The sequence below is a fragment of the Rousettus aegyptiacus genome, unplaced genomic scaffold (genome assembly GCF_014176215.1).
Source record: "Rousettus aegyptiacus isolate mRouAeg1 unplaced genomic scaffold, mRouAeg1.p scaffold_m13_p_9, whole genome shotgun sequence".
Taxonomy (NCBI): domain Eukaryota; kingdom Metazoa; phylum Chordata; class Mammalia; order Chiroptera; family Pteropodidae; genus Rousettus; species Rousettus aegyptiacus.
In genome coordinates this window covers 45,432,691-45,460,297 of record NW_023416312.1, presented here as the reverse complement: position 1 = coordinate 45,460,297, position 27,607 = coordinate 45,432,691, and the positions used below count along the sequence as shown (strand labels likewise).

Genomic DNA, 27,607 nt, shown 5'->3' with positions numbered 1-27,607 from the left:
CCCTGTCTTGAATGTTCTTCCACAAAATCTTCATATGATTAGTTCCTTCTTGCCACTCACGTCTCAGCTCAAATGCCATGTACAAATTGCCTCTATCCACTCATCCATAGCTATCTGTTTAAGCAAAGATGCAAAAGTGTACCAGAATTACACTGGGGGCTTTTACCTAACACATTATTACTCTTACGGTGGTTAACACAAGGGAGCATGCTGAAATGTAGATTGAAGACTCCATCTCATACCTACTGAATCAGAACATACATTTTAGCAAGATTCCTAGGTGAACTCTATAGACATTAAAGCTTAAAAAAATACTGGTCTAACATGTAATGGCTAACATTTCATTTTTTGGTCAGTGATCATTAAAGAATTAACCCAACTGACAGAGCCTTAAGCAATAGTGCTGTAAATCCTGCTACATGTTACTAAATGTTGACTAGTTTGAATATAATAGGTCATTTTTGTGCTCATTTGCAGAAATCTTTCCCAAATACTTGATTTAATATTTTTCCTTTTGACTGTATATTGGTCTATTGGGAACATAATTTTAGATGTAGTTTTCTGGATTGTTATACTTAAGCGGGTTAAGAATTTTTAGTTTTCTCTATAATACTAAATCTCAGGATTTAAGATGGGCACCTTTATAGCTTTCTGTCAAGGTTTGAGCAAAATTTTACATTTTTGAGGAATAATCATGCCATAGTCATAACTATTTAAATTCCTAGCTCATGTTATTGTTAATGCCCAAAATTCTACAATATATTAAACTAAGGACCAAATTGCCTAAGAGCAGTCTCAAGTGAAAAAGTCTTTTAATAAAGTATGAACACTACAGCAAAACTTTAAATAAATTCATAAAACCTTGAAGTGCAATAAATGCTTTTTATTGTATGCTCATTTCAATGAGTAACATTTAGAAATAATAATCCCACGTAACAGTGACAATCTTATTTTACAGCGTGTACATCATTTACAGCCACATAACACACAATTTTAGATTTTCCAAATTTAATATTCTGAAGTTAAGAAAGATAAAAAATTTCTTCTCAAGGGACTGATTCTTATTTGGTGCAAAAACAGAAAGGTGAACATTAGTTGAAACACAAAGCCACAATATAGCATGAAGTAAAATTACATTTTAATTATGTTGAACAGCTGAGTGTAAACATGAAGCAACTAAAATTTAAACGTACACATCATATGCATTACATTTATGAACAGGATTTTCATTAAATTTCCCTAAACCAGCTTTTTATATTAAGCGCCATTTTGATTTGCAGCATGCTAACACAAAGCGTTGTTAAAAGGATGCATATTTTAAATTTACACACCATAAACTGAATATCCACCTCCAGACTCTATTGGCAGCATAGCGTTTTGTTAAATACTGCATAAACACTGCTTCATATTGAAAATGCATGTTAATAACATGATATATAGATTTTAAAAATCAAAAATTTCAATAATGACATAAAATTGCACCTTTAAACATTAGAGCAAGTAAGACTAGAACCATCATACTTGCTAAGACTGTCCTAAAAAAACCCTCAAAACATTATATTTAAGAAAACTGTGTTCTCTCAATTTAATCTTTAGATCATTAAGAAATATAGTGCTAACTTTGCAACACTACTGTTGCATCCATTTTAGAAAGCCATATTTGACGCAAATATACTTTTGTCATATATACTATACCGAACAACAATCAACTCAAACATCAGAAAAAGGGGAACTTTAATTCTTAGACTTCACCTTAGACTTCAGCAAAGAATGCTGTATTTCAAACATCCTGTCCTGTGATCAAATATCAGCATCTCTGAAATTCTTTTTAGTAGTACTGAATTAATCTAACCTGTTTTCTAGTGAAACTTATTTTAATGAATACACAAACTTTTGCCATTCTGGAATTCAATTTTCAGGTACCATATAAAAGGCTTAAAGACTAAATGACTGATGGATGACTGCACTTTATTTACTGCCACCTTTCTAAAATGCATAAATTGAGGCTTGTTTGCCATAGCAAAGCATTGCTAATCTCCTCAACTATGCATGATCTTTTCAGAATCGTGTCTCTAGTATGATCAACCAAATAAAGTCATTGTCTTTGCTCTTCCCCTCTGTAGTTTAATTATACATATAATCCTATTAAATAGACAATAAGGTTTTCTGCAGCCATTCTATGGTGCTTCTTAAATTCTTTAATTTTCAAAGGGATCCCATCAATTCAAATATCTTAAGATCTTTAGTACAAAGAATGTAAAGTGATGATATCAAGCTTTGTAACCAGATGAATTTGTGAAATTTTCCTTCCATGTAGTGTATCATATTTTCCAACTAGCTTCATTCTTGATATTGGCCTTATTACATAAGTGCCTCCTTGTGGTGCCTCATGATATGCTGATTTTTTTCTGATGGTCTTCGGAATCCCTTCTTGCAGAATTCACACCTGTGTGGATAGTCTTTTGTATGTATTGATATCACATGTCGTTTAAAGCCAGATGCATCTGTAGTACTGTATTCACAATACTCACATTGGTAAATCTTCCTTCCAGTGTGGGTCTTCATATGCTTTTTGAGCTCATTTTGTTGTCTGAACCCTCTCTTGCACCTTTTACACTTCAATGACTGATCCTTAGTATGAACTGAAAGGATATGACCACTAAGAATAAATGGATCTGATGTTTTAAAGTCACAGTGCCTACACTGATGAATCTTCCTACCCTTATGGATATCACTATGCTTTTTGAGCTCAGAAGGACGATGAAAACCTTTATCACAGACTTCACATTTGTGAGGAAAATCCTTAGTGTGGACAGATATAATGTGCCGCTTAAGGTCACTTGAGTTGGTGCTCTTATGGTCACAATGAGGACACTGGTGTGTCTTATGTCCTTGAAACAAATCCAGATGGCGTTGAAGCTCCCTCTCATCACCAAATGCTTGGGGACAATGCTCACATTTATATGGCAAATTGTTACCATGCTTAGACTTAATGTGAGTTTTCAGATTTGATTGATCTGCACACCTGAAAACACAATACTGACACTGATATGGCTTCTCACCAGTATGGGTTCTCATATGTTTCTTGAGTTCAGAAGGATGTCGAAAGCCCTTTCCACACTCAACACAAACATGAGGAAAATTCTTGCTGTGAACAGCCAGTAGATGTCTGTTTAATAGTCCTTGTTCTGCAGTTTCATAGTCACAGTATTTGCACTTGTGCATCTTCGGCTCCTTGTCTCTTAGTATAAGTTTATTTGAACTCAGTGGACTAGCCTCTCTGTATCTTCGTGTGTATTCTGTAAATTCATGGGTTTTGTCAACTTTGTTTATAAGCTTATGGCTTTCTAAGTGGTTATGGAAACTCACTTTTTTGTTAGTTGTAAAGTCACAATCTGTACACTGATATTTTTTTCTCATCAAATGATCAGGATGATTCTTCATGTGCCTTTTCAAGAATCCCCTGGATTTAAACTTTTTTGTGCAAATATGGCAAGGGTATACTGTCAGAGGCTGTCCATCAGGGCCTATTATAACAGCTAGATTAAAAAAAATAATAATAATAAGGAAGTTGTGACATTTGGGCAGACTCTTAAAGGGTGTTACGACAAAAGTGCCAAAATTAGTTGACATTCACAATGTGAGTACTATACTAGAATAAAATATAATAAGATAAAGTGCACATTAAAAGCAATTTATGATAAAGTAGCTCACTAAAAAATCCCAACTATTAAGATCAAACACAAACAAGTACATGGGAATAGAACTTTACTATAAACAACTGACATTTTTCCTTTGGTTACTAAAACAACTTCTACATTTCAAATTATAAAATATTCATAAAGAAAAGTATTAGTATTTTACCTGTTTGCCACTGCCTTGTTTCTCCCCTTCTCCTCTTCTTGGCTTTTTGCTTAAGTACTTTATTTGTATTAATGCTATCACAAATTTGAAGGTACTGTGCTGCTGTACTACTTCTGTTTTCTAATGTTGAGTCCAAAGTATTTCCTGGAAAAAAAATTGATACACAATTAAACTACCTCGATTTATACATTTTTGGTTTTTGTTGGATGAATTACTAGAGATGGCATGGCAATAACTTGCTATTATGGTACTAAATTTCACTTTGTGGTAGAAAATGTCACAATTTCTTCTTTTTACTCTCTCACACACACCTACAAGAAAACACTTTAAACAGGCTATTGTGTAAAATTAACTTTAAGATATCTCAATTTATTTATCCTAAAGGAATAAACTGACATGGTAAATTTAACATAAAAATACTGAATTTTATGACCCTAAACAAAAATCTCGCCATCTGATCAACTTCTCACCAATGAAGACTGATTGAAAAGATATAGCAAAGAAATATACATGCGTTAGTGAACTAATATAATCATGGTGACTATGTGTAATACATAAATAACAGATCTCTTGTATATATGTTTTGGAATAGTTTACTCAATGTAAAATGTATTGATTGACTTTAAGGGCTAAGATAGCTGTGACAAGGAATTTACCACAATTTCAGTGGGATCAGTGTATACAGAATAAAGCATTTAATAAAATCTCAGTTCTCACAAATCTGTTGTATTATGCAATTTAATTTAAAAATGTAGAACTAAAAAACTGTCTGACTAGTTTATATGCTATGATATATGACTCTAACCAATTCCTCTGAAATCTACATTTAAATTTAGTCAAAATACCCCTTAATGGTAGAAATGGACCAGTCAGATATTTTATCATGAGAAAAAGTATTCTTGCTTAACAATATAAAAAATTTTCAACTATGGAATAACACTATATGGAGTGTATTAAAACTAAAAAAAAATATAATAATAAGCTGACACATGGGTCTTACGTAACAGTTATAGATATCTATTGGATGCCATAAAAAACTAAGAAAACAAAGAAAACAGTTCTGCCCCAAAGAAGACATTCACAAATAGTTGATATTGTATCATGGATTTTTACACTTCTGTCAATGCTTATTTTATAATTTTTCCACAGCAGCCTATTATGGTCTATGTGGTAAGTTGCCAGATATTTGCATCTTGAGGTAAATCTAAAATAAATTGTATTGAAAGAATAACACATTAAGTCTGCATTTAGATTAATCAATTCCTAAAAGAGGCAAATTCCTATGTAACTAATTTGACAAAGTATAACCAGGCAAGTAAGGGTCCAACAAATATGTCTGCACATACAAACTAATAACTCCTCATTTACCAAGCAGTATACAAGACTAACTATTTAACTTACATATCACATATAATACTTTCTCACCTGATGCCTGACAATCTTCATACCTTCGTGAAACTCTTCTTTCATCTAAAAAAAAGACTAATTAAAAACTGATATACTGAGTATAATGAGTAATAGTGGATCACATCTTAAGCTACAAAATCTTACTTTGATCACCATTTTTTTGGATTAAAATATTTTTTTGTTGAGTTCTTCTATTCCCATAGATTAGATAATTTCACACATTGAAAATAAGGGCTGCTGTCAGCATCTCTGGAACTGTTAACATCAAAAACCATCTTACTTTCTAAGTAAAAACTGGGTAGGTATTTCTGCAGAGTTCCCCCAAAATTGAAGACGCTCAATAAATGACTGTTTAATGAACAAACCTTTAGAAAAGCCAAGATAAATTAATCTAAATTTTTCAAAGTAAAGGGTATACCTGAATCATCTTGTAGATTAAATAGGAATGAGATAAAAGAGGAAAAAAATAACTTGATAAATTTGCCTTTCTTTATGTAGTTTCTAGAAGTGCATACCTAGATTTCTGTTCCTTTTCAAAACCCCAAAATCTTGTTATTTGTGGTGTTAGTATATGAAATAAGATTTTCCAAAAGGGGGAGGGTCAATTTTCAAAGGCTATTCCTATTTTAGAAAAATAAAACTTTTTTATGGCACTCACTTATATAGGTAGGATTTAAAATAAACCCTACTTAAAAAAACAATGCATTAAGCAAAGTTCATTTTAAACAACACGCTATGTGGTAGGAAAATCATGTAAGTAACTAGAGATGAATCAGTCTACAGCAAAACATTTTATATTGCCAACTCATAGGGGACATTAGCACAGCATATTTAATGACCTAAAGGCTGATCAAATAGTTATGTTATGTACTTATCAGGTGAAAAAATGCCAGTGTCCTACCATATGCCGCAGCCCAGACAACAGGGACAATTGTTTTATTAACATCAGAGTCATCAAGCTGAGTCTCAGAGAGAGAAGTTCCTTCCTCTTCCCCTACAATGACTTCCATGTAAACTTCATCTGCTATTTCAGCGCAACCTAAATTTTAGAAATAATTGCTTGTTTATAACCCCAAATATTTAATAAATGGGTAAAAATTTCCAAACAATTTAAATCTTTCAACTTTCAAGATTTCAATTTGGTTAATTTAAAAGTTACATTCGGCACTCTGGAAGCTAGTGCCAGTAGGAGACAATTATTTATCAAAATTTTTTCTCCTCTTACAATCTGTTCGTATAAAAATGTCTTTTAGGTTATATAAAATGTGCGCTTGAAATATGCTGACTTATTTTACAGTCCATTGGGCATTACAACTTCATAAAAGGGTTGTATTCCATAATTCTGCCTGATAATTCTTTGGAACTCAGAAAGCATTTCCCATAGAATCGATACTTTAAAAGTGGTCCATGCTATTTCCACATACTGTAACTTAAATGCAATACTGTACATGCAATGAAAAATAGCCAAAAATATTAGTAATGAAAAAAATTTTAAGTAAAAACCATTAAAATCATATATATATATGTGTATATATGTATATATATGTATTGTGTGTGTGTGTGTGTGTAAAATGTTGGTGCTCAACAATATGTGGACACCCTTGAAGAGGCAGGATTTTCAGAGACTTTCACTAAGAAAAAAAGCATTAACTGAGACTCATTTTTAAAAATATAGTATTGATATAAAAAAAAATGTGAATCTAGAAGGTCACTTAGTGCATTTCATGTGAAATTATCTGTTTAGATTGAACACGTTTTATAGGATATTGGCTTGAATTTATGCTTTTCCTTTGATTAACATACTGGAATCTTCTATTCACTACAGAAGAAATGTGGGGAAAATGTTGGGAAAAGGTGTTCCTCTTCTTCTAAGTGTCTGTTCTTTCAATTAACCAGAAAGAGACATTGGTCTAAGTTTTCCACATCCCCAGGGAATTCTGGAATCAGCTAACCTAAGCTTTGGTCTCCTACCTTCTACTGTGCTCCTTTGCTGACCAATGACTAAAATAAATAAATAAATAAAAATATAGAATTTAGTGACCAAATAGAAATGATTTCATTTAACTCTTTACTTTGCCAACCAAATCCTCTAGGCTTATTTGTTTTGATATCTTCAGTTGTGGTATATTATTCAAGTTTGGGATTGGAATTCAGCTCCCCATGGCGTCTAAGGGAAGGAAATTTGAGGAGTGGGGATCAGAACGCATGGCAAGTACAGCTGAGTACTGTCAAGGCTGCATTCCTACATAGAGGTGAGGAGAAAGTACAAGAATAAAATGTCTTCATAAGGAAATGGCAGGAAAAGAAATCTGAGAATCTTTTTTCACTCGGTGGTACTCCGCTCCAAGAAGTCTTAAGCAGCAACTATGTGGAAACCATCAAAGGCATAATAAGTAAAGATCCTGGCAGTTTAAATTGGAAAAATACTTACTCAGCTAATCTCTCAAGAACCGAAGACAACCAGTTAGTCCTTCCACTGCTAAATCCAGAAAGAGGCCAGCAGTGCTCACTACCATGTGGAAAGAACACTGGCAATAGAGCTAGACTGATAGGAAACCAAATCTTACCTTCCTCAGTTAACATTAAAATGATCTTGGGTGATTACTTAACTTCCCTGAGCATTTTTTCCTTGCATTAAACAGCGACAATACCACCTACCTCGGATATGAGTTGTGAGAATTCAATAAGATAATATACATGCAACATATCCATTAACACAAAGAAAGTAGATTCTCAATAATTGCCTGTACTTTGTGGGCTATACTGAAGTCAGCAATGATATGTTGCTGATCTCTGTATCCGTAGTATCTCTGACACGGAGTATTTCATGTTTGTTGATTTAAACAATACATGCATATATAAATGATCAAAGGGACCCTCCTCGTTTAAATTAATTATAGCAAAGGGTCAGGCTTATTTTAGTGACCTTGGTTCCTATATAGTGCTTGTATCTCTAAGACTGAATTATTTTTTTTTAAATATATAATGGTTACTGATAAGTCACTACAGTGCCCTTTTTTCTTACTGATATCATCTTCTTGAGAAGAATCTTTAACTGCCATGTAAACCATCTTCTCCCGCTGCATTCGGCTCTGGTCAAGCACTCCAGCTACAGAATGTCCATTGGTGTACTCACTCTCTGTGACAATTTCTGTTCCGCCTTAGAAATTAAAACACATTATCAAAATAGAGAAGTATAATGGAAGAACTTCCTAAATTAATAAGGAGAATAGATAAGAAATATTTTCCTTTAGAAAAATATTCCCCCCAAATATCCCAATATAAATTTTTAAGTGTCAAGAGAATTTTCTAATAAATTACACTTTTTTCAGTAATCACTGAGAAATAACAAATGGTAACACATCACATTTATATGCCAAACACTGTAATAAGTCTTTTACATGTACTTATCCATTTAATCCTCGCAAAAGCCTCACAAGGTAGTTACTGTCATTATGGCTGTTTTATGGAAGAGAAAACTGAGGGAGAAGGAGTTAAGTAACTCACCAAAGGCCATTCAGCTAAATGGCAGAACTAGGATATAAATCTGAGCAGCCTACCTCTAGCCAGCCCTTAATACTCATTATAATTTCCTATTCTAAACCAAATCCTCTCTGATTTTTTTTTGATATTTCGACATGTTTGAAAGAATCCAAGAATGACATATTCTGCATTCCTGCTTTATAGTCATATATAATTTTTAATATTCTATCAAAAAAACCTATAAAAATATGTAATTTGATGACAATATTAGAATTTGCAGAAAATATAAGAATAAGTTCTAATTCCTAACTATTACAGCAATAAACTAACATTAGTCTTTGTACCTATTTCAACATCATCTTCAGCCTCAGCTTTAAATATATACACTTTTATTACTTCTGAACCGAATCCATCTTCTTTAACATCTTCTTGTGAACCATCGCTGCCGATTTTTAATGGTGTGTTCCCCATATGCTCTAATTTTTCCCCAACATCATCCACTGTAAAATATAAAACAAACTATTTCGGTCAAAAAGAACCACTGACATTTAGTGAATATTAAGCATAAGTACAACATAAAATAATGTGTTAATCTCTGAACTCACTATATTCATATAATGACTTATTATGCCACAATTAAAAGTGGTATGTTTCATGAAGACAACAGTGTACAAGGTCAGATATACTATATGACCATACTAATATAAAAAATCTATTCTTAGACTTCAATTTCTATGTACGAAATATTTAATAACCATACAACTTTAATTAAAATAGTTTGGGAAAAAATAATCTTCCATCACGCTCAACAAAGTTAAATCCTAACACCAAAATTAATAACGGAAAATACATAGTACTCATAAAATAAGCTCACAGAAACAATTCCCAACTTGAATAGCAGTATTTTTTCAAGCCAATTAACATATGAAATCCTGAAGGATTTTATAAAATGGCTTTTTAGAAATCATTATAAAAATAAAATCTTAGTACTCTTAATATCTATTGAGTCAATGTAAGACAATGTCAAATCAGAAATTTTGTGTACTTCTAGATTTACTGTATACTTTACTTCAAAGTCATATACAAAGTTAAAGCAACAATATTTGAGAATATTACTTACATTTTAAGCATATTTTAAAAATATGATTCTCTAGCAACTCTAATACACAGAAACAAACATAGGGAGGCAGCCAAAATGGAGGAGACAAACATGGTGCATAAAAAAGAACACTACAAAGTTCCAGAAAAAGAACTAAACAAAATGGAGATGCAGAGTTCAAAACACTAGTTATAAGGATCTTCAATGATCTCAGTGAGAACTTCAGCAAAGAGACAGGAAACATAAAACTGGAGATTAAAAAAAAAAACAAAAAACAAAAACAAAGAATCAGCCAGAAATAAAGAATATAATCACTAAAATAAAGAATACATTACAGGGACTCAACAGTAGATTACATGAAGCAGAGGATCAAATTAGGGATTTGGAAGATAAGGTAGCAGAAAACACTCAATCAAAAGAGCAAAAAGAAAAAAGAATCAGAATGCACGAGGATAGGCTGAGGGGCCTCTGGAGCAACATCAAGCATGTAAATATTCACATCACAGGGGTACCAAAAGGAGAAGAGTAAGGAATTGAAAACCTGTTTAAAAAAATGACAAAATTTCCCTAACCTAGTGAATGAAATAGACATACAAGCCCAGGAAGCGAAGAGGGTCCCAAAGAAGATGAACCCAAAAAGGCCTGCACCAAGACACATCATTACTAAAATGGCAAAGGTTAAAGACAAAAGAGAGAATCTAAAAAGCAGCAAGAGAAAAGCAGTTAGTTACCTACAAGGGAGCTCTCATAAGACTGTCAGCTAATTTCTCAACAAAACTTTGCAGGCCAGAGAGATTGGTGAGAAACACTCATGAAAACCAAGAACCTACAACCAAGAGTCCTCTACGCAGAAAAGCTATCATTTAGACTTGAAGGACAGATAAAGTGTTTCCCAGGCAAGACAAGGCTAAAGGAGTTCATCGACACCAAACCAGTATTATAAGAAGTGTTAGAGAATTAGAGTAACTTCTTTAAGAAAAAAAAGATTAAAAATATGAATAATGAAATTGCAACAACTACGTATCTATCAACACTTTCAATGTAAATAGATCAAATGCTCCAATCAGAAGACATAGGGTAGCTGAACGGATAAGAAAACAAGATCCTAACATGCTGCCTACAAGAGACTTACTTCAGATGAAAAGATACACACACACCAAAAGTAAAGGGAGGAAAAAATATTTTTCATGCAAATGTAAACAAACAACAAAAAGGTGAGGTAGCAATACTTACATCAGACAAAATAGACTTTAAAACAAAAGCTATAACAAGAGACAAAGAAGGACTCAGTGATCCTACTTCTGGAAATTTATTTATTCAAAGAAACTCAAAGCACTACTTCAAAGGGACATATGCATCCATATGTTCATTGCATTGTTATTTACAATAGGAAAGATATGGAGGCAACCTGGGTGTCCATCAGCAGATGAAGGAAGAAGAGGTGGTATATATATACAATGAATTATTACTCAGCCATAGAAAAGAATGAGATCATGCCATCTGCAACAACATGGGTGGACCAAGAGGGTACTGTACTAAGGGGAGGAAGTCAAAGACAAATGTCACATGGTTTCACTTATCTGTGGAATCTAGAGAACAGAATAAAAGAATAAACAAAACAGAAACAGACTCATAGAACATTTTGATAGTTGCCAGATTGTTGCAGTGGTTAAGGAGATGGGTACAGAGGGGAGGGGATTAAAAAGCACAAATTGGTAGTTACAAAATAGTCATGGGATGTAGAATAGAGCATTGTAATAACTATATATAGTGGCAGATGGGTACTTTATTTATTGGGATGATCACTTTGTAAATAACTCACTGTGTCGTACACCCAAAATTAATACTTTATGTCAACTGTAATCGAAAAAAATTGATTTTTTGCTATACAATCTTTAGAAATAACTGTTTCACATGAATACTATGCACAAACTATGCAACGAACATATTAATAAACTTTCTTCTTTGACCATAAATATGAAACAATATATTCCCCCAAATAGTATATGCTTATCAATTTTTTCAGTACTTGTCCCTAAAGAAAACTCAAATGTAATCTAAATGAAAAATCTGCTCCTCCCTATTATATGTCATAGTATCATATACGAAACAAAATCCTGAAGCCTCTGACTACATCTAAACAATTTCAATTAAAAAGTCATTAACTCAATACTCTTAAATACATTTTAGAAAGATCTAAATGGGTCGAAGTCTAGTTTCTCTTCTTCAGTTTCAAATTTGATATACATTTTCAAAAATATTGCTTTGGACTTTCAAAATGGTGAAAAACAACAAATTTGTTTTACCATGCAAAGCTAGTTTAACTTTCTGATTAAATATAAATAATATCATACTATTTAACAGTTCAAATAGTTTACTGTCCATGAAAAAAATAAACTAAATATTTTTATTCATTCATAATCCCTAATTCTATTACTACATTTTCATTAAATATTTTTTGGGCTATGGAACAGATTTAAAATGAACAACAAAAAAAAAGGTGATTAAATATCTGATATTGACTTAACAGATTTGCTTCTAAAATATGTTGAGTAAAACAAGATCACAGAAAAAATTAAAAGAAGCAAGTTAAATCTTTAGGAAAAAAAATACTTTCTCATTCTTGAAAAGAGACAGAGGACATACATAAACTTCAAGTGTCCAAAATATGAATTTCTTAATTCAGAATAACTTATAGTACATTAGTGAAATCATAAAAATACCCTCATTTGATAAATAAATTTTATTTTTACATGAATGGTTTAAAATCATCACTGTTCTAAGATAAACTGAATTAAAACTATAATTCACAAAATTAAAGTTCATAAAGTAGAATTCACATTTTTTGTCAATTCTCAATAGTTTGCACCATAATTTTTACTTTAAGTACCAAAATTACTACTGCTATTCTGATTCCATTTATACATTTACGTAAGGTCCACAGTTTAATGTATCCATTATTTTCTACTTAAATTCCTCAGAATAAGCAATTTTGAAATGTATTAACTATACTTGTTCTGTATTTTAAATTCATGGAAGATGATACTATTAAAATTTTAGTTTGCAATTTTAATAGATAAACCATCAAGTTCAGGATTTGTTCTATATTCTTTGTTACCTAAAGTACAAAGTTAACAAAGATTTAATAGGCAATCAACTGACTTTAGGAATAGATCATTAAAGACTTTTTAAAAATGCAGATAATGGTCAAAATACCTCCACATTCAGGCTTAAACTTTTTGTTTACTGTACAGCTTGCAATATTTAAGTCCCACAGTGTTGTTTCTCAACCCATATGCCATTGCAACTCAGTAATAAGCAGGTAATATTATATACACCACAAAATTCTACTGGTGCTAAATATAACAAAAGAGTAAAGGTGCACTGTTTGCCAACACTACGAAATGCTAATGTTCAATATTCTTTTATAGCCCATTGGCAGAATATGATTAAATTTAATTTTAGCAAACTAGACAACATTCCTTTTAAAAAACTAAGTAGGCTTTTTACCGTACTCTTTATGTTACCTAGCAAAATTATATGGTGGATATGACATTATCAGTATGGAGTATATTGATATACCACACGAATGGGGTCAGGATATGTGTTAAAGGATTTGTATTTCATAATGCTGAAACAAACAGAAATTAGTAACATTTAATTACAAAGGTGTTCTATTCCCAGGTACATGACCAAGAGATCTGAGAATATGTATCTGCAGAAAAACTTGTACATGAATGTTCATAGCAGCACTATGAATAATATCCAAAAAGTGGAAATAACCCAAATGTCCATCAACTGATAAATGGATATATAAAATATATATCCATATAATGAAATATTACTCAATAATAAAAAGGAATGAAGTACTGACATGTGCTACAACACGACGATCCTTGAAAGCATTATGCTAAGTGAAAGAGGCCAGACACAAAAGGTCACATATAATTCCAGTTACATAAAATGTTTAGAATAGGCAAATCTATAGTGACAGAAATTGAACTAGTGGTTGCCTGGGGTTGGGTGAAGTGGGGAGGGTGAAGGGTGACTGATAAAGTGTATGAAGTTCCTTTTTGAGGTAAAGAAAAATTCTAGAATTGATTGTAGTGATGGTGGTACAATTCTTTGAATATACTAAAAACCACTGAACTGTACACCTTAATGGGTGAATTGTATGGCATGAAAATTATATCTCAACAAAGCTGTTACATTAAAAAAAAATACAACATGTTAACTTTTCTCTTTTACCCCTGAAACTGGTGAGGTTCATGAGATCTCCCATAGTAACCCTATCAAGATATTTTGCTTTATACACAGATATATTCCTGAAAGATCTATAAGCTGATTTTATAGGTAAATGAATAATTTAAACGCATTATATTGGTTCATCATTATTTAAAGGAACCTACCTCCTCCGGTGAAGCTTTTCACAAAAGAAATCATCGCCAATAAAATGTCTTATGAGTGTTAGGTATTTTTAAATAAAAGCATACGTAGGGTCACTTTAGACAGATACAGTGTTCCTATATTAATTTCCAAGTCACTTAGCACAACTGGGAAAGCCTAAACATCTGCTAAGATAAAGAATTTGTGACGTTTTGCCTAAAAGAGGAAAAAACTCAGATGCGCCTCAGATATTGAGAGAAGACAAACTCTCTACTTCTAAAACTCAACTATTGACAATATTTCCTTACAGGATTACTCAGAGATTCAGGAATAAGACATAGGTCTGTTATAAGTCTTCAACTTTATCTCTTAGATATTTTGAAAATCTCTATCTTGAGGGAAAAAAAAAGCAGAGGACTTTTTAAAGTAACATTGATGCCTTTCAAGGCAATTTATTCTCTAACTCCTGAAAGGTTCAATGGCTAACAGAAACCAAGAGGTAAAGAAAATGAAGTAAAGATTGAGATGAAAAAAAAAAAGAAGAAAAACTAAATCAAAATAGAATAAAATATATGAATATGGTAAGAAACAATACCTAGCCACAATTTGAATATTATAACTATTATAAAAATGGTCAAGGATCTGGATGGCAGGAAGATGGTTGATATAGAAAAATGTTTAATTTTTGTATAATTATACATCCCATTTTCCAAAAAAAAAAAATTCTTAAGTTTTAAAGGATTGAAAAAAAAAATCACTGTTTCTTTACCAATGATTAAGGGTTTAATTAACTCCCAGTCCAAGTTTCCCTCTGAATGACCTGCAGCAGTTCCAATATTATTCAAGCAATACAGTGTCCTTTGTAATTTTCAGTCTAAATCTATTAGATTAAGACAGAGATCCTTTGCATTTGGTATACATATAAGGTAATATAAAGATAAATATTCTAAATGCAAATATCCTAGAAACTTTTTTTAAAAAAATGTTTTTGCAGAGTTAAATCATAGAAGATAAGGTATGACTATCCATAATACATATGATGTCTAAATTTTAGATCACTTTAATACCAAAGAGTTTAATTTGACGAGTACCCCTGTAAGGGCAAACTGAATTTATTTTAGTACAGAAAGACTACCAACTTTTGCCAAACCATTTTATGTAACCATAACCATAAGTTTGTTTTTTAATGTCAGGTTAAGATGTAAATATGGAATTGCTTTAGTAATTCACATTGATTTAATGAGGTAATAATGTTTGCACAGTCTTTTAGTGGCTTAAATCATTCCCTTAAAAATAAATATTCACCTTCAAAAGTGCTTATAGAGGAAAAAGTTAACACAATAGACTTCAGAATCACATTTACAAATTAAATTAATCTATTTTTCGCTTTAAATTCACTGATACACACACATAACATATAATCACTTTATACACACATACACATACTCTACCTGGCAATGCACTTCCCAATCAACTATTAAGCAGCAATAAAAAAATAATAATATCTAGCCATTTGCAACAACATGAATGGATCTTGAGTGTGTTATGATAAGTGAAGTAAGTCAGGCAAAGAAAGACAAATACCATATGGTTTTACTTATATGTGGAATCTAAAAACAAAACAAAACCAGACTCATAGACACAGAGACCAAATGGATGATTACCAGAGGGCAGGGGGTAGAGGGATAGATGAATAGGGGAAAGGGAATATAATCAATAACATTGTGACAAGTTTACACAGTGGCAGACGATTCCAAGAATTAGTGGGGTGATCACATTATAAGGTATTAAAATGTCAAATTACTATATTGTACACTTTAAACTAATATAACCAATATAAGATCATATACCAACTATACTTAAATGAAAAAAAAATAATAATAAAGAACAAAGATCGTCCATGGAAAAGTCAAGTCTTCACCTAATTTTTACTACTTCTGGCACAATCCCTTCAAATTTTATAAAGAACAGACATACCTCTTCAAACTTCGTCAACAATTTATCACTAAATTTTTATTATTATTGTTGTTCAGGCAAACCCACCACCTCAAATGAGAACGAGATATTTCTATCTTCCTCCTTCATATAGAATGTCTTAAGGACATTGTAAAGCAGTTTGAAATAAACACGTTACAGTATTTTTGCATGTATATACACACATATTTAAACAAACAGAAAACTCTAGGGAGAACTATAAAACACAATCTAGGTTTATGATTTGCTTCTCAAGTATTTAACAAAATACCTAATTACACATTCCTTAACATTATTCTTAAATTCCTGAGTAAAACTGAAGTGACAAATCCAGTACCTGCCATATTTAAAAAGCAGTGGTCATTTTGAAATAAGTATATTTGCCATTAAAATTTTGTATCAGTTAACCTTCTTATTGAACCTTCTAAATCTGTACTTCTGTTCTAAGATATTAATACATTGCATTATTTTACTTCATTCTGGGAATGAACTTTCACTAAATTAAAAATTTGAACAAGTTTTAAAAATCAACTCAACACGACTTTGAAAAAAGTTATTTTTCAAAAAGATTATCCCCTTGACTTTCATTAAATAGATCTCCGTCCCAGAAAACCTTTCTAGGTTATATATAAATCAATCCCCCAAGTAATTATGGACTTTATGTTTCACTTACAAGATATCATTAAGTAGTCTTCAGAAGTGCTCTTGACATCATCGTCATCGTCGTCATCATCCTCGGTTTTAATAGTAACTGTAGAACCAGGAATACCACCAGCTGCTTGAATCACAGTTTCTGTATCTGAATTAGTTACAAGAACTTCCTCTGATACCATTGTTGGAGAGTCAACTCCTGAAACACAATCTTGGACCACATGTTCCAAGTGTCCATCAGGACCAGTGACAAGGTCAGCCACAAAAACCTGCTCAGGTACCCTTACAGTTTCTGTAATTAGCTCAGAAGTCAAGATGTGATCACCATCATCTTCCTCTAAATCTTCTTCAATGGCAACATCAGCTTCAAGTACAGCTTCAGGAACAATTACACCTTCTGTTACCACATCAGTCTCAGTGATGATATCAGGCCCATGGACAACTTCAGCTGCAAGGCCATGATCAAGAGTTATCCCATCATCTGTGACAACATCAGAAACTAATACAGCCTCAGGCACTGAAACAACAATATGGTCTCCATCGATATGTGCAGTACCAGCCATTCCAGCCACTATAATACAAACAATTATCCAAAAAAAAGTTATTTTATTAATTAAAAATACTGTATTTAACGTATCAGATGACATAAAGTAATTTTAAGTATGAAATAGTCTTGTGAGGTCTGTAGTTAATAGTAATGCACCATGTTAATTTCCTTGTTTCGATTTTGTACTGCAGTTACATAAGACATCGCCATTGGAAGAAGAGTAAAGGGTACACGGGACTCTATGCACTATTTTTCCTACTTCCTGTGAGTCTAGTTTTTCAAAATTTAAAATAAAAAGGTCACACAAACAAAAAAGAGTGCTAATATGCTACATTGAGTTAATAAGACAAGCTTAATACATATAATATATATTATATTATATATAACTTCTTAACTTACAAGAATTACTATATTCTTTTAACATCTGAATTATGGGGAAAAAACAAACTCATTTTGGACAAAGATCTGGTTTGATTTTAAAAATCATACATATGGACTCCAAATTGCATTAAATTCTCAATTAGTAAATCTTCAGGAACAAAGCTTAATATAACGTTTTTATTGAGCACCGTGGTAAACACCAATTCCTAATTCCCTTGTAATATTTTGAGTATAAAATCCCTTTATGAAGAACTCTGTTAAATTTTGCTACCCTGAGGTGGTACAGTGAACAACTTAATAGAGTTTGTAGACGAGGTAATAATAAAATTATCTACACGAAATAATCCAGTGCAAAGCCTTTTCCACATGATGATCACTTTCTATAAAGTAATACCTGAAAGAGTGCTATTTGCTATACAGTGTTCACTATTATTAATTAATTTATTATGGAAGTTAGTTAACAAGTTAGGATAGAGGCCAATGGACACTGTTAAAACCCTAACCCATCAAAAAATAAAGTGAGAAGAGAAAGCTGACTTTCAGTATTATCTTCCTTTCAATCCTCTGTATCCTTCTCACCATTCTCAAAGTCTCACCTAAACCACCATATTACTCCCCACCCCCAAAATGTGGCCTCAATCCTGAAAATCTGGTAGACTAAGGGAATACATATATGTATGTGTGTGTATGTGTGTGTGCGCGCGCGCATAAATAAGTACTTTCTATTCACTCATTATTCCACTGGCCATTTTGGAGAAGGGGAAGGGAATTCCATATTTAGCATTCAACCAACTAGAAATAGGGCTTTTAGCAAGATAAAAATAAATGTTAAGCCTATAAAATTTGCAGTATTAGATTACATGTATATAAACAATAAAATTAGTATTTTATAAAATATTTTCACAAGTCAGACTTAAAATATGGGAAATTCCATTTATTTTAGAGCACCGTTAGAGGTTACTTTGGTTCCTGAGAGGACACTAGGGAAGGATGGAATAATGCTACCACTGGCCTGGTTCAGATTAACCTGGTTGAGAAGATTCTAAAAAGATGGAATAAAGTGTTTTTCAGTTCACTTAGCCTCTGCTCTAGTAGGAACTTACAGGTCAAACTAAATCAGAACTAAACTAAAATAAATCCAAATATGTTTGTTTACACTGAACTAAATAACCTCACAGATCCTAGACCAAGAATTGATGAGTTCTCCACAGAAATTATTCAGACCAAGATTCAATATGTCCCCTATGAAATTTTGCTCTTTCTTCTTATAGTTCATCTGTTAGATTCCATTGAATTTCTAACAAAGAGACTTATTTAACTATACACTAAGGTATATTTATTGAGCACTGACTATGCACCAAACAACCTACTAATACTTTTACATATATTATCCCATTTAAGTCTCAGAACAACTGTACTATAAGGTGAGTTGTTATTATATCCATTTTAGATATAAAGTAACTATGGTTTAGGGAAATTAAATAGGCCTGTCCAAGGCTCAAGCTGGGAACTGAACTCATTGTTTGACTCCAGACCTGATTTTTTTTCTACAGGTTAAAAAAGAATAGAATTTATTTACTCTAATGACTGACTGTTTTAGAGATTTATAGGGTTAACCATGTGAGTCACTACTAAAGAAATAGTTTGAAAAGGAGTGAAAAGACCTGTCCTACAGACACTTAATTAAATTTTAAAGCATTTAGTAAGCAGCATTGAATGGCATTGAAAATTTATCTCACTAGGCAGCAAATTATAAACAGTTAAGACAAAAATCATGTACAAAGTGTGAAATCAAATAGATACCAGATAACAATTAAAAAAGAGTCATAATTTCAAACATTTTCCATTTTACTAAAGTTATTTCATTTAAATGTGAATACCTGGAATTTCACCAGAGTAGTAGTATAAAGTTTGGTGTTTGTCAGGTCTGCCTCGGGGCTGTTTTGCTATTTAAGTCCCAAAGCAATGCAGACTTTCTGCAGCAATAAAATCTTAAACAACTATTAAATTTAATGGCACAGATTCCAAAGACAACCATTACACTGAGACCTGAGTAAGGTTGTTAGATAATGTAAATTTTAAAATTTCAAATATCTTTCCATAAAATGGGTCTAATAAATTTCTGAATTAAATTCATGTTTCAGATTCTTAGCCATTCTATCCCAACCAAGAATCAGAGAAATCAGAGAATTTAGAGATCCTGTGCCACAAAATGTATTTACTTGGCTATCTCTACCTATATATGCTAAACTCTATTTCACAAATGTCATTAATTAATGGGGTTACAAATATCTAAGTTTTTATGTTAGCAGAAATTTAAAGAGCATGTATTTGATTTCTAGTGAAATTTTAGAATTTGGAGAGTTTAATGGCAGGGAAGAAACTATGCACAGAAGGACTGCTTTCAGAAAGAAACCTAAATTACCAGGGCTAAAATTTCTTTGTCAAAAATTCTCCCAATAAAGGTCCCTTTAGGTTTAGACCTATTTGATACCTTTGCATTTCTTAAAATATCATACAAAAGTATAAACAATTATGCATGAAATTGAGCCTGGAACTGCATATCAAAAAAATATAGAGTACCTGCCTTCTAAGATTTCAGACTTACCAAAGAAAAATGGAAACCTAACTTATACTCAGGTCAACATCATTCCTGAACACAAATGAGTGAACATTAACCATATTAGCTATTTATAAAAATTAAATTAAAAAATAATTTTAAAAGAATGCCTCCTTTCAAAAACCACAAACTACTACTAGGTAGTTGAATCATAAACGGTTGTATAACAAAAAACTGTGGTTTTAAATTTTTTCTGCTATAAATAAGTTGATTTACTCTATTAAATTCATTTAGAAAGGGTTTTAAATTAAAAATCTGGAAGTAGTTCTCAAATTTTTCCATTTTATTACTCACAATATGACAGGGGATAGTGAATGAAAATTTTGCCTTCTATACCATAACATGTTTACATGAGTATAACTGTGTTACATATGTATGTATGTGCATTCTCCCCAACTCAAATGAAAGGTACTCCAAGAAGATGTGCTGTTTACTCTGTGGCTTCAGGTACACCTTGGCACATCACCATGTTTCCAAGGGCACTACACTCCAGTCTAAGATGCAAAGCTTTAGGTTAAACAGAAAGGCATTAAAACACAAATGAATTAAAAATATTTCAACAACTCAATTGTCTGTCAATTGATGAATGGATAAACAAAATGTAGTTTTTATCTTTGCAGTGGAATACTATTTGGCAGTAAAAAGGAATGGAATGATGATACATGCTACCTGGATGAAACTTGAAAACATGATACTGATTGAAAGAAGCCAGACACAAAAGGCCACATGTGGTACGATTCCACTTATTTGAAATATCCAGCATAGGTAAATCCATAAGCAGAAAGATTAGTGGTTGCCTAAGTCTAGGGGTAAGGGGGTAGGGAGGGAGTGACCGCTTATGAGTATGAGGTTTATTTTTATGATGACTAAATGTTCTAAAAGTAGGTAGCGGCGATGGCTGCACAACTTTGTGATTATACTAACCCGCTGAATTATATTCTTTCACATTGGTGAATCATATGGTATGTTAATTATATTGCAATAAAAATACAAGAAAAAGAATGTACATAAAAATATTTCAATATGCACGTTCTACTTCTCTAGCAGCTAAAAGGAAATGAAGTATTAGATGTAATAAGGGATTCAACCTCAAAACATTGAGGAACAATGAAAAGGAAGGTAAGAGGAACACCTAATATTCACCAGCACCAATCAGACATTTTTTCCCCCCAATTTTTGAAAGGAATCATGCTTTACTTGTTAACAGGCAACTTCTTCAGGATTGAAGAGGGATCTGGCACATTACCAAATTTTACAGAGTAGGTAACATTTTGTATTAAATGGAGAAAATACTGTGTATCTTCCATTTTAAAATCTTATATTTTTTAAAAGTAAAAAATTAAAGTTGACATTTCAACCAAAGCTTATTTAACACACTGAAGTTCAAATGTTCCACTATTTAACAAACAATCTCCAGCAAAGAATTCACAAGATTTGTGAACTCTCTGACTCTGCAGCAACTTTGTCCTTCTAGAATATATTCCTGTACTTTTTTTTTTCACCCCAAATCACTTCTAAGTCATACATAATCAACACGACTCACTTCTGGCTCCTAGTAGAATAAAATCCATGATTTCTTTCTATTTCATCAATCTAATATTCAACTAACACACCATACCTTTATTCATCTGGCAGAAACATCAAGGAATCAAAGAATTGGAAAGAACCTTAAATGTTATCTAGTCTGACTCCCTTGTAAAAGTGAATTAAGTAATTTTCCCATTTACAAATATAGTTAATAAACTGCCACAGCTAGAATCCAGTTTTTCTGACTCTCATTACTACGGACTTTACAACAGGAGACAATTCAAGTGTAATGAAATTCAAATGTAAATGAAAACACTAGTAGCATTTTCTTAATTGAGCAAGGAATCCCCAACCTTAATTTCATCTTTGACAATTCCATAATACTTCATCTTTTCTGTTTACTTTTTATCCCAATTTACCATTTGTCTTTTGTACTCTCATATGCTCATGCTGATCTTTTCTTCGATTCTTATCAGCCTATCCCTTGCCTCTTATACTTCAGATACTTGTCTGTTCTATAATTCAGATTGACCCTGCCCAAATTCAGTTTCTTTGTGGATTGTCAATGAATTCTTAGCATGTTCATAAAAATGAGTACTGTTAAGCTCCTGAAAAACGGCCACAGAAGTAGGGAATCTTTCATTCATTCATTCATTCATTCATTCATTCATTTTAAGTGATGCTATTAGTAACAACATAATAAATCACCTAATGCATAATTTTCCTATATTATATAAGTATCTTTTTCAGTTTTATTAATAATTCAACTTAAAATGTATTTTAGAAAGCTAGTTTAATATTTCCCAGATGTGAGAACTGATAGTTATTTATGCAAATTGAGTTTTTACACCCCCAATTACATATTACCACTACATTCCAAGTTTCTTACCTCAATCTTCCCACAAAATTTTAAAATTTATTTTAAGCAGACTATATACATGTGGCTTTACCTTAAGAATATAAACCCTGCAAATATATTTTCCTAGCAAAAGAACATTTTTTTCATTCTAACTCTGTCCTTCCTCAATGTAGTTTGATATTTAGTTTGTTATGACTTTTAAAAAAAAGAAAGAAAAAAATACAACAAAGAAAATGCTTTACCAAAATCCTGCATAATCATGGTATGGGCCATTCTAGAATCTGATGTGTGCAATCCAAGACTTCCTCCACCTGAATCCATACTTAGCAAAGTTCATTCACATATCTCTGTAAAAAGAAGTGATTTTAAAACAGTTTAAATACATTTAGGCCAGTCGGTTGTTTTGAGAATAGAAATGCAATTGAAAATATGCCTCTCAACCAGGTGTGCAAATCTCATTACAAAGAAAAACAAAACAAAAACCCTGATTAAATGTTTTATGTGACAACCATAAATAAAAGAAGGGAAGTAAACCAAAGATAATGGAGAATAAGACACAGTTAAGGGTGATGAGCAATAGGGAAGTGATAGAAGCAAGCAAAAGAACAAAAACTGTAGCACTGAGGTTCCAGTTAAAATATGTTATAAAAGCAGAAGAAAAATAACAAGGTGACAGACAATAATTGGATAGTTATACGTTACTAGAGGACTCAGGTGTCTAGCATTAGTGAATTTCATCCAGTGACTCTCATCCATTTCTTCGAGACCCAGATCAGCCCTGCAGCGGAGCTCTGGAGATAAACTTGTGTTTCACCACTGGTTCTCGGGGTTCTACTTATAATGTAAAATGTTCTATCCCAGTTTCCCTGGAGTTCCTTGAGTCAGTAAGGACTTCCGAGCTCACTCTACTACATTCTCTTGTTTCACAGTTTTGAGGACTCATGAAACATGACTGCTTCCTAAATATGGTAGAGATAAGATCGATCACATACCAACATTTAGCAAAATTGTTTCTTCCAGAAGAATATTGTTTACTTGTAATTGTATAACAGATCTTTTTTCCATTAATGATTAAGAAAGTCATGCTAGCTTCATGCTCATTTTGAAAGCAAGGGCTCAACATATTTCAGTTCAAATGACTTATCCTATATCTAAGATGACCAGATAATATGAAACCTAAAGTTAGATGGCTGTCGCTCAACATATTTCTTCCAATTACACATCTGCATTTCCCCTTCAAACGTAAGTAAATCAACCAAAAAAAAAATCTGTCAATTTTATAAAACATTTATCTCATTTTTAGATAGGAATTTTTAATAAAGTGTTATATTGCACAAAAGATGAGGTTACACCACTAATGAAAGTTTTAGAAAGCTGCCATGTAAAACAACTTTATCCTTAAGTATAGGAGATAACTAAGATTCCCTCTCCCCCGCCCCCCACTCTGCCTTAAAGTTCTATAGGTGTGCAGGAAGCAGGATTGTCTAACAGAGTAACCTCTATCAACATTTTGGTCATGTGTATAAAAATTCTACAGCAATAGGTGACATTTCTGTGTATCAAATGATTCAGACAAAATTATTTTATATTTTATATACGAGCAAAATTACAAGGTTTTAGAAATTCTTAGCTTTATCTTTTTTCAAATACCACATTGTTTTCTGCCTTCAAAATGAAGTTGAGAGTTCACAATAAACTACCTGTGTTCAGAGATAAATTAAAATGCCATAAGAACTTATTTTTAACATTAAAAATAGTACTATTTCAACTTTAATTATAGTAATTATATTCTTCATCATATAATAGAACAATTATAAAGATCTTAAAATGTTTTAAACACTTGATTTTGTTTAGTTATTGAATAAAACACTGTAATTTCTTAATCACCTTAATATAGTGTCTTGAAGAATTTGTAGATTTTCTTATATATTGTGAAATAACATCTGCAGCAATTTCGTTTTTATTATTTTTCCTTCTGAACTGTTATTTTCTTTGGAAAAATGTTCTCTTTACCTATTGTAAAAATACATTTAAAATTAGATATCTTAAAACATTTTAAACCAAATCTCTTAAACTAAAAATTCTTCTTTACACACATTTATTTTATTCTTTACATTTTTAATGTCCAGGATGAAGTTGGGAAGAGATCATATGCTCAAATCTGTTAATCTAAAAAGCAACCGATAGAAACAGCTACCTATCATGATATAAGCGACATTATTACACTTAAAATTGGACTGCTTGATTACACCAAATTTTCTCTAAAGCACATTTTAAAAATTACTAGCAACACCGTATTTTGGAAAATGAAAGAGAACCAAGGGCAAGTTTTATCTTTGCCAAATCCATAGAGAAAAATCTGCACTAGAGCTCAATGAAGCGTAAAAATTTGAACACATAGTGGCATTACTACGGGAAGTGTCACACTGAATCCCAAATAAATTGGAGCATCTTTTCTTCCCATATAGGAAGTTTCCATAAAATCAAAAAATGAAGTATGAGAACGGCAGTGTAAGTATTCAATAGCCAATAGAAATCGCTCAGCTTCTCGGTCTTCTCAGGAGTCTATCTCACATTCTTTATTGTATGGAGGTTACCAGCAAGTAAGCTTCAAGTAAACATCTTTCCAACAATGCACGGGGAGCAGAAATCTCTCTCTCCTCTCTCCTTCCCTCTCTCTCTTCTCTCTCTCCCTCTCTCTCCCCTCTCTCGTCTCCTCTCCTCTCCTCTCCTTTTCTCTCTCACATGCGCGCGCGCGCGCGCGCACGCGCGCGCGCACACACACACACACACACACACACACACACACTCTCTTTACTCTCAGTCCCTCCTTTATCTCCTTTAAACATAGCTCATTCAGGACCCAGCTTCTAGGTGATGTAAACAGGGTAAGGGGTGGAAGAGAAATCCTGAGGCGGCAGAGCAAGAGAATGCGAAAGTAGTATTTGCAGATATAGGAGACAAAGGAACCCCGGCAAGAGCTGTATTGCTGCTTGGGACGCAACCTTCTTCCCGCATAAGTCTCCCTTTCCCAAGACCATGCCAAGTTTCAATCATTTCGAGCAGAACACACACACGTGCCCTCTCATATATTACCCATCTGACCGGATCTTAAACCGAACAAGAGAACCTTCGCTGTGGAAAGGCGGAGAGCGAAGAGACAAAAATACCCTTTCCCCTCCTCCATCCTCTCGGCGCAGCGGTCGACACCGCTGCTACCTTCGCTGTGCCGCCCAACCCCTTAATCTTCCTACCGCTCCCTCTGCCAGGCTACATGGGAGACGGCTGGGAACCAAAATGGTGGTGTTTCAGCAGAGGCGACACTTGCCGCACACGCCCCCCCCCCACCGGCTCTGACGGCTCTCTATCCCCTAAAATGCCCGATTCGGTGCCACCTCCACGCAAACGCCACCATCCCTCGCGCATTCCAAGGTTACTAGTCGCGGGGGCGGGGGCTGGGGAGGGGTGGCGGCGCGAGCGAAAGGAATATGGGAGTGGGAGGGATCGCAGAAAGAAAATGCCAGGGGGACGTCGCATTCTTCACTACACTGTTTTGTTTTCCGCCATTTTCCCGTCGCCCTAAACTACCGACGGCCTCAACGACGGCTCTCACCCCCAGGGTCTCTGGCCTACGGGAAGAGGTCGGCTGAGGAGGACACACTTACTTCCCTCAATTCCTTCGGCCCTCGGCTGCGGCTGAGGACAAAAACTGTGAGCCCGAGGGGGAGGGAAAGCTTAGAGACTAGACGCCACTTCCATTGTTCCCTTCGCCCTACACCACACGCTGGGCGTGAGCCTCTCCTCTCCTCTCCTCACAGGAGCGACACTAAACACAGCGGATCCAAGTCCCTCCACTTTCTCCTCCGGAGTCTCCTTACCTGCTGCTGCCGCCGCCGCCGCCGCCGCCGCCGCCGCCGCCGCCACCACCGCCGCCGCCGCCACTGCCGCTAGGATTCTGACCGCGCTCCGGATTTCTGCGGGGGGCGGCAGCTGTGGATCCGTACGGTCCTCACATTTGGGTTTCCGAGGTTCCGCAGCCCGAACCAATCACAAGCTACTCTGCGTCTGGGAGGCGCGCCGCCTTGTCTTCCTTTATAACGCTGCTGACTTGCTGAGGTTGCATTACGTCACACTACCAATGCTGCAGGGTAGGGGGCCCGAGGGGGTGCGCGCGCAGGCGCGCGCGCGCCCGCGCGCGCGGAAGCTCTAGAAGCCCGCGCTGGGTTTGAGCTTAGAGACCCAGCGGACTTAACAGTGGGGGCTGCGGCGCCAGGCGAGTCCGAACGCGCAAGCCTTGATCTTGGCGCGCCTGTAAGGAGTTTCCGTGGAAAGATTTTCTGTTTTCCAGGTTTCCCAAGAGAGAAGAAGAGGGGGAGGGGTAATCAATGTCTGAATGGCCACTCACTGAATCTCTAATAGATGTTGGACGACGTTAAAATAATCGGCCCTACCCTCGAGGATTTGACCAATTAGGCCGACCAGAGTGATAAGAGGTATGCCTCTCCCCAGTAAAACCTGTGTGTATTTTGCAGTTTCCCTACCTCCCTTCATTCCTCTTATATACCGTAGTGGTAGACAAGTAAAGAAGAAAGAGTGAAGAAAGGAATAGAAGGGGAAGGTGAACAAGGGACCTAAATGAAGTGAACACTAAATACCTCTTGAATATGTCACCTTCAACTTGTGTCTGCACAAAATGGGAGAATAGTGAGAAGGTCAGTGGTGACGGGTGGGGAAAAAGTGATGAGATGTGAATAAAAGGTTCCATTTGCAAAGGGCCTTCTATTGTATTCTGAAATTTTAGCTTTAGTA

General features: G+C 33.9%; 1 protein-coding gene and 1 long non-coding RNA gene across 9 annotated transcripts in view; one reads left to right on the top strand and one right to left on the bottom strand.

The window, feature by feature from the left end:
* Positions 1–862: 862 nt before the first annotated feature.
* On the bottom strand, positions 863–26,889 carry ZNF711 (zinc finger protein 711). 7 transcript variants are annotated; one of them, XM_036226779.1, is made up of 11 exons: positions 26,677–26,889; positions 24,686–24,811; positions 23,496–23,757; positions 23,041–23,145; positions 16,887–17,435; positions 9,099–9,254; positions 8,297–8,431; positions 6,173–6,310; positions 5,290–5,346; positions 3,865–4,008; positions 863–3,539 (listed from the first exon to the last, which is right to left on the bottom strand). In XM_036226779.1, the coding sequence occupies exons 4-11, from the start codon at positions 23,117–23,119 to the stop codon at positions 2,362–2,364; spliced, it is 2,436 nt and encodes an 811-aa protein (XP_036082672.1). In that variant the 5' UTR covers positions 23,120–23,145; positions 23,496–23,757; positions 24,686–24,811; positions 26,677–26,889; the 3' UTR covers positions 863–2,361. The 7 variants fall into 7 exon arrangements, with proteins under 7 accessions (XP_036082672.1, XP_036082670.1, XP_036082674.1 ...); XM_036226777.1 differs by having other exon boundaries at positions 23,501–23,757; positions 26,677–26,888; XM_036226781.1 differs by having other exon boundaries at positions 5,290–5,334; positions 23,041–23,757; positions 26,677–26,888.
* A 127-nt stretch (positions 26,890–27,016) lies between these two features.
* LOC107498543 overlaps positions 27,017–27,607 on the top strand; it is a 32,993-nt gene continuing 32,402 nt past the window's right edge. For both annotated transcript variants that reach the window (XR_001594094.2, XR_004952871.1), the window contains exon 1: positions 27,017–27,291. This is a non-coding gene — a long non-coding RNA (uncharacterized LOC107498543). The remainder of the gene's footprint in view (positions 27,292–27,607) is intronic.

What these genes read in the sequence shown, in the direction of transcription:
- ZNF711 (XM_036226779.1), bottom strand. Translation starts at nt 23,119, where the DNA reads ATGGATTCAGGTGGAGGAAGTCTTGGATTGCACACATCAGATTCTAGA. An exon ending in CATGATTATGCAGGATTTTG is followed by an intron (nt 17,436 to 23,040) that starts GTAAAGCATTTT and finishes TTTGTATTATAG; the next exon opens with TGGCTGGAATGGCTGGTACT. An exon ending in TGAAGATTGTCAGGCATCAG is followed by an intron (nt 4,009 to 5,289) that starts GTGAGAAAGTAT and finishes TTTTTTTTCCAG; the next exon opens with GAAATACTTTGGACTCAACA.